The sequence below is a fragment of the Nyctereutes procyonoides genome, unplaced genomic scaffold (assembly GCF_905146905.1).
Source record: "Nyctereutes procyonoides isolate TBG_1078 unplaced genomic scaffold, NYPRO_anot_genome, whole genome shotgun sequence".
In the NCBI taxonomy this organism is placed as follows: Eukaryota; Metazoa; Chordata; class Mammalia; order Carnivora; family Canidae; genus Nyctereutes; species Nyctereutes procyonoides.
In genome coordinates, this window is record NW_026575030.1 from 77,637 (window position 1) to 94,334 (window position 16,698).

The 16,698-nt window shown below is 38.6% G+C and overlaps 1 protein-coding gene across 1 annotated transcript in view; it reads left to right on the forward strand.

The window, feature by feature from the left end:
• The first annotated feature begins 1,678 nt into the window (after positions 1–1,678).
• The window catches only part of DARS1 (aspartyl-tRNA synthetase 1), a 60,331-nt gene continuing 45,311 nt past the window's right edge, over positions 1,679–16,698 (forward strand). The window contains exons 1-4 of the mRNA XM_055316068.1: positions 1,679–1,695; positions 1,783–1,995; positions 3,952–4,009; positions 7,680–7,772. Coding sequence (XP_055172043.1) covers positions 1,930–1,995; positions 3,952–4,009; positions 7,680–7,772 — 217 coding nt within the window. The 5' untranslated portion in view covers positions 1,679–1,695; positions 1,783–1,929. The remainder of the gene's footprint in view (positions 1,696–1,782; positions 1,996–3,951; positions 4,010–7,679; positions 7,773–16,698) is intronic.

Below are 16,698 nucleotides of genomic sequence, written 5' to 3' on the forward strand. Positions count from 1 at the left end.
AAATAACTAAACAAAATCTTTAAAAAATGAAAAAATAAGTCACGGGGATATAAAGTACAGCATAAGGAATATAGCCAATACTATCATAATAAAATTATATGGTGATAGACGGTAACTGCACTTGATGTGGTGAGCATTTCATAACGGATATAAACGTTGAATTCCTATGTTGTACACTTAATATTGTTTCATCTATACTTAGAATCTTAAAAAATGTAAGAATTGAGTGAGTTAGTATATGGAAAACACTGACCACGCTTGGCACATAGTAAGCACCATATAAAGGTTTGTTATCATCACTTTCCCAGTACTTTCATTTCTTCACTGTCACTCACTTCTCAGCCAATTCTGACCCCATCACTTTACCATAAACAGTGTTTATTATGCATACCAATGGCCTCGATGTTGCTAAATCCAACTAGTATTTTTCAGTCATCATCTTACTTGAGGTTTATGCAGTAAGTGACAATCAGTGCTAATACTCTTTTCTAGTAGTATTCCTTTTCTGAGTCCAGGACTTTAATTACTACCTATGTCTCCAGTCTTACCCATCCTTACGGGTAGCCCAGACCTCTCTTCCATGCTCCCGGCCCCACAAGGCGAGTGATTACCTTGGGCATCTCCCCTTGGATATCTCAAAAGCATCCCATGCCCATAACCTGATCTTTCTCTCTATCCCCTCATCTTGAATAGGCTATTTTTTCAGTCCCTCTTGACCTAGCTGATCCCTATGCCTACTTTAGATTTTAGCTGAAGCATCACTTCCTCAGGGAACACGAGGTGAATGCCCTCAGAGAAAACTTTCACAGCATTTCTCTGCTTCACAGATACAATAAGAAGGGCAACAACTCCGCAAGGGCGGGGACGACTGTGTTCTGTCTGTATCCCAGAACCTAAAGGGGTTGGCCTCTAGAGCTCTTCTATTTGCACCGGGGTCTCTCTGCACTTTTTTTTTTTTTTAAGATTTCATTTATTTATGAGACAGACAGAGAGAGAGACAAAGAGAGAAGCAGGCTGCATGCAGGGAGCCCGACGTGGGACTCGACCCCGGGACGGCCTGGGCGGAAGGCAGGCGCTAAACCGCTGAGCCATCCCCTCCCTGCGCTCTTTTAATGAGTGTTACCTGTGCCAGGCTGAGACATTACTAAGATGGTTACAACTTGACACAGTGCAAAGAAGTGTAGCAGGTGAGAAAGTCATCTAACCCCCAAATTACTTTCAATTGCGATAAAAGGCTCGTGGATCGCAATTTTTTTTTTTTAAGCCAGAAGGTTTGTCCCTTGAACAACCAACACCAGGCACACCGTGAAGTAATGCTACGGGTCCAGGGGGTTCCTATCCTTACGTTTACAGCTCACTTAGGGCTTGCGGAGTGGTGCCCGGTCCTACCTCAGCACGCCCGCTGCTTTTAACCCAGCCGGCCCCGGTACAGGGGGCGGCTTGCGTAACCGCAGGCAGCCCTAGCGCCGCAGCGGGGAGGGGAGGCAGGAGAGCCGACACCTGAGCTTGGCCAGGTGTCTCAGGGCACGGTCCGCCGTCGCAGCCTGTAGGCTTAAATAAGGCGGAGGGAACCGAGCAGAAGCTGGGAGCGGCGCACCACGACGGAGGCTCGCACCCTGCCACCCAGGGATCCAGCCGCTCTGGGCCAGTCCCGCGAGACTACAGCGAACTTCCAGGGATGCCCTCAAACTCCAGGTGAGCACCCGAAGGGGCGGGGCCGAGCGGAGACGGCGACGCCGGGCGCTCGCCCCGCCGGAATCTCAGTTCTCGCGATCTTTCCAGAGCCGCCCCTCCACCGAGAGTCGGAGCGCGCGTGCCGGCTGGAGGCCCGGGAGGGCGGGGACTGAGTGACCGGGAGAAGCCCCTGGTGCCTGCTCTACGGAAGCCCGCGAGGGAGGGTGGTGACCGCCGTCCCGTCCTGTCGTCCCGATGCCCAGCGCCAGCGCCAGCCGCAAGAGTCAGGAGAAGCCGCGGGAGATCATGGACGCGGCGGAAGTGGGTGTCCTCCTTCCCCGGGCCTGGGAGAAGAGACCCCTGGGCCGCAACGCGCTGAGGGGGGGGGGGGGAGGCGGGTGAGCAGGGGCGCGGCCTGCGGCGACACGGCCCCCGGCTTGCGGGCCGCGGGGCCTGGGCCTGGGGTGCCCAGCGGCCTCCCTGGGCGTCCGGGGCCCGCGCGAGCCGCTCGGGACCGCGGTTCTCACAGGGGCGCTCGGGAGGCCTGGCGCGCCCCGGGGCGGGTGGCGGTGCGGCGCCCGCGGCCCCGGAGGTAGGAGCGCCGGCCTCACGTTTGCGCCTCCCCGGGTGAGGCACGGCCTCCGTGTCCTCCGCCTGGTCGCTAGCCATCGATTTTATTTTTCCTTTTCTTCTTATTTTTTTAAAGCGGCTCTCGTGTTCCTCATGTTTTTTGCAAGTAATGACGGGACTTGGTAAAAAACGGTCTGCCCATAGGTTTGAGGACCATGCACCACGTGACAGCCTTAGAGCCCGCTCGCCACGTTCACGGTCTCCCTTCTCGCGATCCCCGGGAGCTCAGGGGGGCAAGTTTGCAGAGCAAGCATCTGAGATGGAGTGATGGCAGAATCCTGTGGGTCGTTCGTAATAACCCCCACTTCGGGCGCCTTCGGTGCTCTTCGGGAATGAACGTTTGAAGCCGCCCTGCCACAACGTGTGTCCTGCAGGATAGCCCAGGCCTTCATCCCTACCCGGCTCTTAACCGCCCCCCCCTCCTTGAGAAATTTCAGATTTGTGATAAGCTGCGTAAGGAATGGGTCATCGTAATAATATTGGGTGGAATGAAAAGCTGCTGAAATGTGAACAGTACTGATAAGTGACCCTGTATTCCACACGTTGTGATCGATTTATGCTGGCCTCGTGCTGCATTGTGTGATCGTCTCTCTCCCCACGAAGGCTGGGTTATCTTGGTCTTTCGATGTGTGTTTTATTTGAAAAAAAAAAAAAAAGTTCAGTATGCACCTTAACACGTCTGGTTTATTTCCGTGTGAACACAAACTCCACTATCTGCCAGATCTAAAGGAGAGGATGCCACGCAAATAGCTACGGAGCGACCGAAACTAACTGCTTCGTGTATGTCTTACGTTACCTTGTAAAATCGAAGGAAATTATTTTTGCTCGCTCTTGATCTGATTGATTAAACTGTGCTCCCTTGCAGATAGCATAGGTCTAGATAGAAGGTCGACGTAATGGTGGGACTGTGTCGTTTTATAGCTAGAAGAATCCTAAGATACCACTTTAGAAGTAAAGCGAGATTAAAATAAAAAGGCCACTTACCTATTCTGTCAGTAGAGTTTGTTGCTAATCGTCTGCACCGTAGAGATCTCCTGTTTCCTGTTCCCTGACTTTAAAATGTAACAAGAAATTAGTGTGCATTTCCAACTGCCTGCAACCCTGTATACTGAAGGTAGTTTTAGAAACAGGAAGCTGGTGAATTTTTTTTGCCTTTTTTACAAAGTTTGTAGTAGCTTATATCCAACATCTCCGATGTCTAAATACTGAGGACATCTGGTGCTCAGAGAGCTTACCCAGAAATGTTGGTTCTCTTTGAACATCTCTTCCTGTAATAGGAAGTTAATAAAACTGTGGTATTTCATCCTACTCCCTTCATAAAGGAAATTTATATCCCTGCTTTGAAGTCATTTAGTGTCCTTTTTTTGCAGAAGGTACTTAAGATGTATTGTATATGTGAAAATTTTATCTTTGAGTGCTGTTGTGTATGGTCTATCCATCCAGGAATGATGATCCTCAAAACAAATTAACCGGAAACTTTTTCTGTATATAGGTAAATGATCCGGCAGATTTCCACACTTTACAACTGCTGGCTCTCTAAATTCCGGAAAGTTAAAATGAATTCATTTTTATATTGTTGTTTGTAGGTATGTGTATACTGCGTTATTCGTGTTTAAAAAGTTGTAATCCAAGACCATTTTCTTGTAGGATTATGCTAAAGAAAGATACGGAGTATCTTCAATGATACAGTCACAAGACAAACCAGGTTAGTAGCTATATGATAATACAGCCTTTTTTTTTTTTTTCTTTGTAATTCCAGGAAACCCTTCATGAAGTTAAGTTTGGCATATCTCTGAAGGCATAACTCTGAAAGGTTAAGTGATTAACCCAGGCAGGCGCTGTAACTCTGCATAATCATGGTCAGTCTAGGGCTACCAATCTTGAAAGAGAAGAAGAATATGTTAGAGTTTACTTTAAATGGTAAATCATATTTAAAAAGATGAGGTAAAAGATTTAAGATTTATCTCTAGCCTAGGAGACAAGAATGGTTAATATTAACTGCTTTCGTTATAAGCAACCTTCTTGTGTGTTTTTATGAAGCCATCTCCTTTCCTTTTCCCCCTTGACTCTGTTATATTTCTTTAAAATTTACTTGTCACATGCTGTTTCTCTCAGATCTGTATGTTTTCTAATTATTTCTTCCTTTTGTTTGTATTTTTATATGTTTGTATGTATGGAGTTTCAGCAGATTTATCTTACTCTCAGCTATTTAACACTTTTCCTTTGGTAGACACCCCAGATCCTTCAATCTTTGGTACAATTGCAGACCTTTAAGTTCTGGCTCATTGGAAGTACTAAATACATCTCCCTCCCTCCCTCCCTTCCTTCCAAGCCTATCTGTGAATTTTATGCTTGGAAAATAAACCTCCAGGTCAGTTTTATTGTACTTTTCGAATTTGATTTATTGCATTGCCACAGTATCACTTATTTCCCAACTTTCTTGGAAAAATGTACAATATAAGACCAAAATGGTTTGCTAAAAATAAACTATTTCCAAAAGCAAAGAGGGTGGAGTGAAATAATTTAGTATAAAATGGAATATAAACTGTATAGTATAGAAGAGGACATTCGTCTGCCAGGACAAGCAGGAGGGGTGATTTGAGACTTTTTTCCAGCTTCAGTATCCTGAATTGGACTTCCTTGAACTATGACAGAGAAGCACACTGGAGTGTTGATCTCTTAACATGAGCCCCAGTCACTGTTGCCTTACTATTCCCATTTGGCTGGCAAAGCAGACTAGTGTCTTCCACTTACAATTTTATTCTCACAAAGGGGAAAAATAACTATATATGTCACCTAATTAAAGTATTAGAAAAATTCTGCCCTTGGTTTATCTCTGCTAAAATCCTAATAGTTGAATGCGAAATTTGCTTCCTATGTGCTTCGAATTCTCCAAATTCCTTTGTTCTAATACTAGTGACTTACAAGTGTGGAAGAGGAGGCACCTGTGTGGCTCACTTGGTGTCAGGAACCCAGAATACTGGGATCAAGCCCTGCATCGGGCTCCCTGCTTCCTTTTCCATCTGCCTCTCCCTTGGCTCATGCTCCCACTTGTTCTCTATAAATAAATAAATTTATTTATAAATTTATAAATAATAAATAAAATCTTAAACCACACAAAAAATATGGAAGAGGCAATAGATTTAAAAAAAAAATTTTTTTTTAATTTATTTATGATAGTCACAGAGAGAGAGAGAGAGGCAGAGACACAGACAGAGGGAGAAGCAGGCTCCATGCACCGGGAGCCTGACGTGGTATCCAGCATCGCGCCCTGGGCCAAAGGCAGGCGCCGAACCGCTGCACCACCCAGGGATCCCAGGCAATAGATTTTCAAACTAAAACCCTGCTGGCCCTGATCATTGTCTCAGCCAGTCATACTGGTGAGAGTGTGACATGCGCCTCCAAGTATGTATGGATGTGAAGGTTGAGAATCCCTATGCTAATTAGTTGGAATGCCACACAAAAGAAAGAATGATACTTTTTGCTTTCAAAAGCACTATTAAGGAGCAGCCCCGGTGAGCGCTGCTTTCAGCCCAGGGCGTGATCCTGGGGTGCCAGGATCCAGTCCCACGTCAGGTTTCCTGCATGGAGCCTGCTTCTCCCTCTGCCTGTGTCTCTGCCTCTTTCTCTCAATCTCTGTGTGTGTGTGTCTCATGGATAAATAAAGTCTTAAAAAAAAAAAAAAGCACTATTAAAATAGGGTCGCCTGGGGGCTCAGTGGTTGAGCATCTGCCTTTGGCTCGGTGTAATCCTGGGGTACTAGGATCAAGTCCTGCATTGGGCTCCCCGCAGGGAACTTGCTTTCCCTCTGCCTCTGTGTGTCTTCATGAATAAATAAATAAAATCTTTTTGAAAAAAATTATTATTAAAATTAATCATGCTGTTTATTTACAAGCTTATTCTTTCAGATTTGCGTTACTCTGGTTTGGTTTGGTTTTGACTGACTAGTTAAGTCATTTGCTTTTTTAATCTTGGCATTTTCAAATTTGTCTTTTAAAATTTTATGCTGCTTTGTCTTTTCTCTTTCACACTTTCTTTTGCCTGAGTTTACACAGCAGATTTGGAAGTTGGTTTAATTCATAAGATCTGTTGGCAATGTTTTGCAGAAATTTTCTTGTGATACCTCATGGCTTAAAAATTCCTCATTCTTTCTTTGTTTCTGGCAATGAGATCTATGGCTTTCTGTAAATCAAATTCTCTCTAAGCTGCGTCTTTGCTTCAAGAGACAAGTCATAAATACATTTAGCAAAGTAGGTAAAATAAATTTATAATTTGATTATATTATAATATCCTCCCAAAAGTATTTTTAATAATGTAACTAGGTTTTGCTGCATGTGATATTGACAGATTTGGTTACAGTTAGGCAATGTAACTCTTGAGGATAGAAAGCTTTTATTACTTTTAATGTTATGATGTCATCTATTACTGTTTTTAATTAATACTAAAAATTTTTCTTTGAAGTTACTGTATAATTAGAATAATAAAATGATTTCTGGATCATGATTGCCCTATTACTATCTTGACATAATAGTTGTTTTTTCCACAGTTTTCCTGTTTTGGGGACTCTGGATATAGTATTTTGTAATAGGAAACCAAGTATGAGATATTATACAGCATGATTGAATCTAGAGGCTCAAGCAGCATCTGCAGTTTCTGTCTTTACTTTTTGGCTCTGTTTCCTTTAGGTTATTGGCCTTGTCCTCTCATCCTACCATCTCAGGTACTGGGAAAGGTAGTGGCTGCAGCCTAGCTGCAGGAACACCATCTCAGCTCAGCAACCCCAGGAAAGAGAGTTTCATTTCCATGTGTTTATAATAAGTCCCACAGAAGGATTTGATTAACTCATTTTGAGTAACATGCCTCCTCTGGATCATTCTCTGTGTCCTGGTACCATGACTCTCCAGGCCTTGCAGAAGAGCGTCCCGTGTGGTTGACTTACATAACTATAGCAGGCAAGGGGAAATACCATGTCCACTTAGGCAAAGGCAGGTGAAGACAGGCTGTGTTTGGCCCTATAAGTTATTGAAGTGTTCAAGAGATTTGCATTTTGGAACTCTTTGACTCCGATGTAGAGTGAATTAGGGGATCAGGGGAATGCCAGTTTTAAGGCTGTTGCTGCAGTTTAGGCAAAATAAGTGGTACTTTGGTTTGAGATGGTAGCAATGAAGATGAAAGAGAATCGGATAGATTTTAGAGATATACTTAGTATAATTCATAAACCTTAAAGCAAATTGTATATGGAGAATGATAGGAAAGAATGTCAGAGATTGACGATTTCTTGAGATAATAACAAGTACTTATGCTAGCTGTTAAACCAAAATGATTATGACTTTGTACATTCTGAATTAGAAAATTGTTTCACTTATTTACTGCAGATCGAGTTTTGGTTCGAGTTAGTGACTTGACAGTGCACAAAGCTGATGAAGTTGTTTGGATGCGTGCAAGGGTTCATACAAGTAGAGCTAAAGGTAAGATTGATTTAATGATTACAGCCCTTTTGATAAGGACTCTGACTTTTTTGTTTTGCAGATTCCTCATAAACAAAGCAAAAACATCTGTTTTCTTTCTCGAATTACTGTGAAGCATTAGTTAATTAAGCATGGTTAATTACTTTTAGATTCTTGCAAGATATCCTTGGGATGCCTGAATGACTCAGTCATTTAAGCTGACTCTTGACTCAGCTCAAGTAATGATCTCAAGGTCGTGAGTTCAAATCCCAGGTTGGACTTCACCCTGGGTGTAGAGCCTACTTAGAAAAAGAAAAAAAAGGCATCCTTAAAAATAATTTGACCTTAAAGACTCAGATTAAATCTAACATTTTAAGTAAGGTACTTTTCTAGCATCTCTCAAAAGTTCAATTTATTTATTTATGTATGTATGTATGTATGTATGTTGGGGAAGAAGAAGAGAGAGAATCTCAAACAAGCTCCACACCCAGGGTAGAGCCCACCCCAAGCCACCCAGGGACCCCAAAAGTTTAATTCTTTTAAGTGAAGAGTATATTTGAAAAGCTTTTCATATTTGTCACATTTAGATAGCCAGATAGGTGATAGAGAAATAAGGCTAAGATCAAGTTGTCCGATACAGTGGCCACTGGCTACATTTAACTATTTAAATTTGGGCAACCTGGGTGGCTCAGCGGTTTAGCACTGCCTTAGCTCAGGTCATGATCCTGGAGACCCAGGATCAAGTCCCACATCGGGCTCCCGGCATGGAGCCTGCTTCTCCCTCTGCCTGTGTCCCTGCCTCTTTCTCTCTGTCTTTCATGAATAAATAAATAAAATCTTTAAAAAATAAAAAAAATAAAATAACTATTTCAATTTAATTCAGTAGTTCAGATGTCACTAGCTGTATTTTGAGTGCTTAATAGCCGCAATGGCTAGTGGCTCCCAAGTACAGCAAAAATACAGAATATTTTTGTTACTGTAGAAAACTATGTCAGACAGTACTAAGAATTTAGCATTAACAACAAAGAAGAAAGGTTGGGGTAGTTTAAACAGACCTGTTCCTTCTAGAAAATTGTCCTAGCCTAGTGTTCAGAATTGTCTAAACATATTAATGACACAACGTTAGTTTATAATTTTATACTTTTCACACACTTTTTTGAAACATTTGATCATCCCTACAAATTTATGAAGTAAGCAGAACAGGCTTTGTTATTCTACTTTGTAATCAGAATACTAAGACTTCAAATGGTAAAGCCACTCACCCAAGTTCTTATGGTAATTGGTATGTAGAATATGAACAGAATGTGGTAGTTTTCTAAGGCACTTAGTATCCCCAGCAAAGCTAGTTAGCTGGTTACTTCTGTGATATCTAATATATTCTATGTTACATTATTTCTTACTTTAAGATGTTTTATTAGAGAGTTAATATAGGCCCATCACTTTTAAAATTCTAACATTTTATACATATATCTCACTCTCAAGATCACTACTACTAGAAGTTTGTCTGTTCTTCCAGTATACTCCACCCAAATAGCTGAATGCTGTTGGACTTTGAAAAGAATACTGGTGGAATTTTAGTTTTTTATAAAATGGTGATTTCCCTTTCTGAAAGTTTGGGCTGTTTATTCTACCAAAAGATAATCACATTGTATTGTAATCCTTCATTTAGTTGTCTTTTTCCCATTAGACTGGGAGCCTTTGTGTGTTCCCTAAACATAGTTCTGTAGCAAACTAAAAGATAGAATGTATGCTACATGTGGGCCTGAACCAAGAATATTTCCCTTTGCACCCATCCCCCAAATGGAACAGTTTGATAATTGCAGTGAATTGAAACACATCAGATATTTTTAAATTCATAAATTTATAACATTTCTAAGACAGGCAAACAAAACCTGGTTGGTAACCAATGAAACAGGCTCATTATTTTGAAAACTGATAAATAAAGAGAAAATACCATTTCTGTATGGAAACAAAATGGTAGATGGGAGAAAGTAACAATGAGGATGCAGTCAGCAAAATCTAGACTATAGGAAACTACTGGGCAAAAAATGACCTGATCTCTCCAATAAATAAATTGAAAAGGGAATATTAGAATTAAGAATTTTATCCGTCAGCCAGTTACTTATTTGGATTCGAAGTTAAATAAATGAAGGAAAGACACTTGAGACTCTTGGAAATTTGAACATTGGCTGGATGTTTGATGTTAACAAATGTTCTTTTTTTTAAGTTGAGATAATAGTACTGTGGTAATGTTATTTTTAAAAAGATCTTAAAAAAAAAAAAAAGATCTTATCTTAGGATCCATACTGAATTATGTATGGATGAAATAATGTGGCTGAAATTTGCTTCACAGTAGTACAGGAATCAAGGGATATGAGGATTGGGATAAAGCTGAAACAGGAATGGCCATGAGTTGATATCCATGGGGATTGTAGGTAGACAGACATTGGTATCATTTACAAATAATGATCTTTTTGTCCTTTTCTTTCAAATGTTTATCTCATTTCTTGTTTCTCTTTGCAATGATTAGTAGATTCTCCAGTACTACGGGGATTCCCTCAATGAAGAATTTTTCAAACTGCAGAGATTTAAACTCCTGATGAGTTATTTCATGACTTTGGGTATTCTGCATAAAGTCTCATTAGAAAATGCCACAGTTCAAAGACTAGATTAAAAGAAGTTTTCTTCTAGTCCAGATTTTCTGTTACCAGGAATAGATGTTAAGTTTTACTAGACCTTTCTCCGTCAGTTTTTTTCCCTCACAATATAATTGTGTTGAGTGTATTTATATAGAAGCTCATATACTATTCTCTCTGCTTTTGTGTTTGTTTGAAATTTTCCTTATAATAAAAAATTAAAATGCAGTTGATCCTCTTTGTGGACTGTGTATTTGCAAATTTTCCTGCTTGGTAAAATATAGTGGTAACCCCAAAATCAGTACTCGTAGCACTTTCACTGTCATTCACAGAAATGCCAGACATGTGCATGTGCAGAGAGGCCAAAAACAAATCACCCAATGCACATATTCCCAGCTGAGGTCAAACAATGAAGCTCTGCCTTCTTCTATCAGCTCTCATTTAACAAGTGTTCCTTTCAGTCTAATGCCACATTCTTCACACAGTTTTGTGGTTTCTGTTGGTGATGAGGTGGTTTACAATGGTCACCAACCATAGTGCTAAAATTTTTTCTAGTGTTCCTAAGTGCAAGAGGGCGCATGCCTTGCAGAGAAAATACATGTGTTAGATAAGCTTCATTCAAGTGTGAGTTGCAGTGCTGTTGGCCATAATTCAATGTTAATGAATCAGCAATATAGTGTGCCTTCAAACAGAAACACATACATAATAAGGTTATGTATTGATGGACTGATGAAAATATTGTGACCAGAGGCTCACGGGAACCTAACCTTGTATTTCCCCTAGGATCTGGTTCAATGTCTGTAAATTCTTTGTTCCTGGTGACTTTATAAAATATAACTACCACAAATAACAAGAATCAACTCTGTAATTTTAATGATTTACAATAGTTGGATTTCTTAATGTTGAACCATTTTTTGGATTCTTGGAATAAACTGAATTTGGCAAAGGTGTGGGTAGTATTCTTTTTAGTATAGTACTGGGTTAAGTTCAGTATTTATTCCTTGGAATTCTTTTTTTTTTTATTTTTTAAGATTTTATTTATCTATTAGAGACAGAGAGAGAGAGAGAGACAGGTAGAGGGAGAAGCAGGCTCCATGCAGGGAGCCTGACTAGGGACTCAATCCCGGGTCTCCAGGATCATGTCCTGGGCTGAAGGCAGTGCTAAACTGCTAAGCCACTAAGGGCTGCCCTATTCCTTGAAATTCTACATTAATCTGGTTTTCATAATTTTTTATTGGAAAATACTATTATTTTGTTTGTAAGTTGGTATGTTTGTGTGTATCTGTGTTTAAGCTGTAAGTTACCCAAGTAATACATTAATATCTTTATATGAATTTTTCGGAGAATATAGAAGTGATACCCCCTGTTTTCTTCTCTACACTCTATCCTCTGCCTCATTCTCTGTTAATTCTCAATAATTTGTTCAGTGTCTTTCTAAAAATCTTTCTTTTTAATGCACATATGCACACATTCATATATACAGGTTTTCATTTGTTTTGTGTGTGTGATTTTGAACTTGTCTTATTTTACATAGATGATATATTTTACATGTTATTCAACTTTTTTTTACTTTCAATTAACTGTTTCTTGGAGACCTATCTGTGATATTAGTTCTAGACCTACGTATGACAATATTTCTTCAAGGTAGATATCTAGAAGTGAAATTGTTGGATTGAAGGGTATACATATGCATATTTAAAATTTCTTATACCAGATTACTCTTTAAAAAGCTATGTTCAGTTATACTTGCAGAAATATGTGACATTACCACTTTCCCTATATTGATCATTGTTTTTTATCATTGTTTTTTACTTCTAATATGATCATTGTTTTTTATTTCCGCTAAAGTAGATTATCTAAATAAATAAAATCTTATGGTTTGATTTTGCAGAATCCTGATTGCTACTACTCCCTTCTTACATAGGAAAAAGTGCCAATAAATATGACTTACTTGGAAGCATTCAGGGGCTTTATCTCCAAAATTAGTAACACATTAAAACTGGACCTGTGGAAATAACCCATGCTGGCAGTTTCAAGTAGAGCAAAGCTCTAGAAAACCACGAATAAGGAAATGGAAGTGTCAAAATCATAGTGTCAAATGTTTGGCAACTAGAATACTGTTATGTGAAGAAAAAAATGCAACTTTTTATAACAAATACTGTTTTGTGGTTTGTTTTTTAAGATTTTATTTATTTATTCATGAGAGAGAGAGAGAGAGGGGCAGAGGCACATGCAAAGGGAGAAACAGGCTCCATTCAGAGCGCCCGATGTGGGACTCGATCCCAGGTCTTCAGGATCACTCCCTGGGCGGAAGGCAGGCAACTAAACCGCCAAGCCACCAGGGCTGCCCTATAACAAATATTCTTAAGGATAGTGTTTCATACATTTTTGAAAATTAAATCAGATTTCTTACTGTGTTGATCCTATCCCTAAAATCAGGTGGTTTATACTGGAGCAAGGAGAAATTTCTAACTCTTAATGAAATACTTAAAGTTCATTTCTTTCGATTGTGAAAGCTTTTGAGTTTAAGCCTGCATAATGAAAGATTCATTCAAATACCTGTGGCTGCTTTCAAATTTTATGTATACCATATTGAAGTCAATGGCACAAATTAATTCTGCTTCAATACTATTCTTTCTAAAATTTCATATTTCCAAAATAGTTTATTTTGGTTGTCAGATAGCTTAGAACCTCATAAATGTGTTGGGAAATAAATGGAAAGTACTTTAAAACATTTAGGTCTTTGCTGTTTTATTGGGTAATGAATCAAAATAAATGATGAAGGAAAATGTTAATGTTTTAGTTTGAGGAAGCGAAGGTACATTATCTAAATAATATTCAGGAGCTTGGCAAACTAAAAGACAGTAGGAAAAGATGAAAGCAAGCGTAAGATTGCCTCACATCTTGGATAATGTAGTTCTTCCACAAAAGCCCACTTTGTTACTGAGCTATCACCATTAAGAGAGATGAGGGGAAGCCTTTTTGTCCTGATTGTGACCATGTTTGTTCTTCAGCTTAGAAATAAAGAATGCACTGAATGCGTTAGGAAAGGCATCAGATTACATTTTTCTTAAACATGACTCGTATATAACTGCCTCTTCTAAAAACTGGAGAACCAAAATACAACACAAATTCCTGTTAAGGAGCTAAATTTAAAATATCTAAAAGTAGCTAATTCATTCAGCTATTTTCAACATTGACTTCATTCTCCTTTCTCTAAACTGTCTCCTGGTAGTGCTTGCTTCTGCAGCACATATACTAAACTGTCTCCTGGTTGGCAGGTTCCAAGATGAAAGATGCGTCCTATTTAGCAGTTGATTAATCTTAGAAAGTTCTAGTACTAACTTATGCAGTGAGGACTTTTTGCTAAAGTGAGAAATTATGTATTTGCTTCTTAAAATAAAAAGCAATATATGGACATAGTAAAAATTAAAACTCCAAAAGTGCAAAAAGAAAAGGAAAAATGGAAGTCTCACAATTCTATCTTCTCCATCTCATCACAATCTCTTCTCCCAAAAATAACCACTGTTGTTTCTTGTATATCCTTCCAGGAAAAGAAAATGCATTTACAAACATGGGTATATTTGTTTTTTAAATTTACATAAAAGGAATGGCAATTCATATGCTGCTCCCTGTTATCAATCACCAATGTCTATGAGATAGTGCCTTGCAAAACATGGAACATAGCAGATCATGCAGCACAATGTATCCCCAACTAGAACCAAGGAAGTTTACTAAGAGCCAAGAATTTGACCTCTAAAGTACTTGATAAAGGTAGTCAGAGCAGACAGGCCTACTTACCTGGAAACCATTACTGGGCTTTTTTGAGTCTTTCAAAAATCTTTTTGAGTGGACCATTAAGGTTCTAGTATTTGAATATCGAAAACCTGGGAACCATAGCGTTAAAGTCACATGTAGATCATTCCACTAGTAAAGACTGCCTAAGTGTGAAATGAGTGATAATAGAGCTTCAGTGCTTTTAGAGAAATAATACTGCTATGAACATATTTGTCACTGTGGCTCTTTCCGTACTCCGTTTTCTTAATACATTCTAAGAAATACATTTCTTGAAGCAAAGAGAATGATTTTAAGCCTTTTAATGCCCACTGCCAAATGGTTCTCTGAGAGCATATGCAAGTTTACCTTGCCATCAGCTTATGAAGGAATGATTTTCACTTAATTCTCAAGCATTAGATAACATTCCATATTTTTAAATCTGCAAATTTAAGAGGTAAATTATGTGTCATTGTTTGCTTCAACTTGAATTACCTTCATTTTTTTCCTTATATTTACTAGGGTTTTTTCTTTTCCTTTCAAATGATTTGTTCTAGCTTATTGCCCATTTACCTATTGGAATCTCAGTGTCCTTATAAATCTTTATGGTCTCTGTATTAAAGATGTTAACTCATATTGATTATAAGTCGTTCAGCAAATAATTTTTCCCAGTGTTTCAATTTTTTGTGTATTGATATTCTGTAACTTTTAAGCTTGGAAAGGTCTCCCTTCCTCTTGTACAGTTTAATATTCAGCTTTATTTTTTACTGTTTTTTATCTATTGGGTTTCTTTTTTTTAATTTCCTGAATTCCATCTAGAATTAGAATTTCTTTTCTCTAATAGGGTTATTTTGAGTCTGTTCTTCTGTTCCATTGATCTGGTTGTTGTTGTGTTGGTTTTACTTGTAGGTTTATATAATATCTCATGGTGCTAGTTTTACTACTTCACTCCCTTCTGTTTCCTTTCTTAAAAAATAAAAGGTTTAATAATTAGAATTACATACAGTAAACACATTGAACATTAAAAGAGAAGAATGAACATTCTTCCTTCTACCCTTTGCCATTGATTTCTTGATTTGTTTCCCTAGTAGTCATCAAACTTTAGGGCGTGCATTTGCATCTATACTTAGCTTCGTAGAACTCCTCAGGTTCTATGTACCTAAATCTTCAAGATTGCCAAGATTTCAAAAAAAAAGAAAAAAAAATTGCCAAGATTTCCTTCAAACCCTTACCTTCTATTCATACCTCCCCAATTGTATTTTTCTCTTAAAAAGTTTTTTTTTTCTGATTAGAAAAGTACTAAATGCCTATTGTAGAAAGTTTAGAAAAAAACAATTCGGAAGAACAGCATAATTTCTTATAATTTCACATCTGTTAGCAGCCACATTTTGGTGTTTTTTTACTATACAATCAATTTTAATATACTTAAACAAAATTGGGTTTATACTTTACCTGATTTTATCACTTTCTTCACATAATAGTTTATCATGATTGTCTATCAAATATTTATTTTGTGTTCCCAGCACTTGGCATGGTTGTTGCACATAGCAATCCAATGTGAAATAGGAATAGTAATCAATCCTCAAGCCGCCAGTGGCAGTGGCACTATTAATAATAATTAACATTAATAACATTCATTCATACTTAACATTAATTGGGTGTGTCACAACATATAACCTGTGTAATCCTCAAGATTGTAGGAGAAAACCCCAAGAGTAACAACACTATTATTTTCTCATTTTACCAATGAAGAACTGTAGCATCAAGTAGTTTAATTTCTTTCCCTCAGGCTCCTTCATAGGAAGTGATAGGATATGGTCCTAGGTCTTTGGATTTCAAGGCTTTTTACTCTTTACCAGTCCTTACACTAAATTACCCCTTAGTGTGCTGACCCAGAGACATTTCGTACACTAACCCTTTTTGTGAGTCCTGTAGGGCTCTATTCTCTCACAAGGTCTTTTGTGTGGTATTGGAGTTCATCAAAGCATGGTTTCAATCATTCTCAGGATAATGTCATTTTGATCCATCTGCAGATTTCTCCATGGTAACAATCTTTATCCATTCAGTATCTTAAAATCCCCTTGAATGTGTTTAGTATGTATAACTTTCTTTTTTTAAGATTTTACTTTGTGACTGGATCATACTCCAAAGGAAAGGGAAAATAAGTGCATATTTAGTGGTTAAAAATATGTTAGTGATATATTATTCTGAAGTCCATAGATTATGTCTGTCTTGGCACTTTGTTTGCAACCTTTTTTTTTTTCTTGGACTCAGGATTGTGGTCTGATTTGCGTTTCAAAATACTATATGTTGAAAGCGAGGACTATAAATCTGCTTGCGTTTTTCTTTTTTTTTTTTGCAAGGATTTTTAAACCGAACTCTTCTTTTGAAGTTTTATAAAACAATCTGATGAGAAAAGTGGTCTTGAAAAGATTTAACTTGTTTTATGAGGAAATAATTTCCCAAAACTTGATCAGAGACTTAAAAAGAATCTGCTTTATAGGAAAGGGATGTCACAAGGATAAATAGTCGCTGAA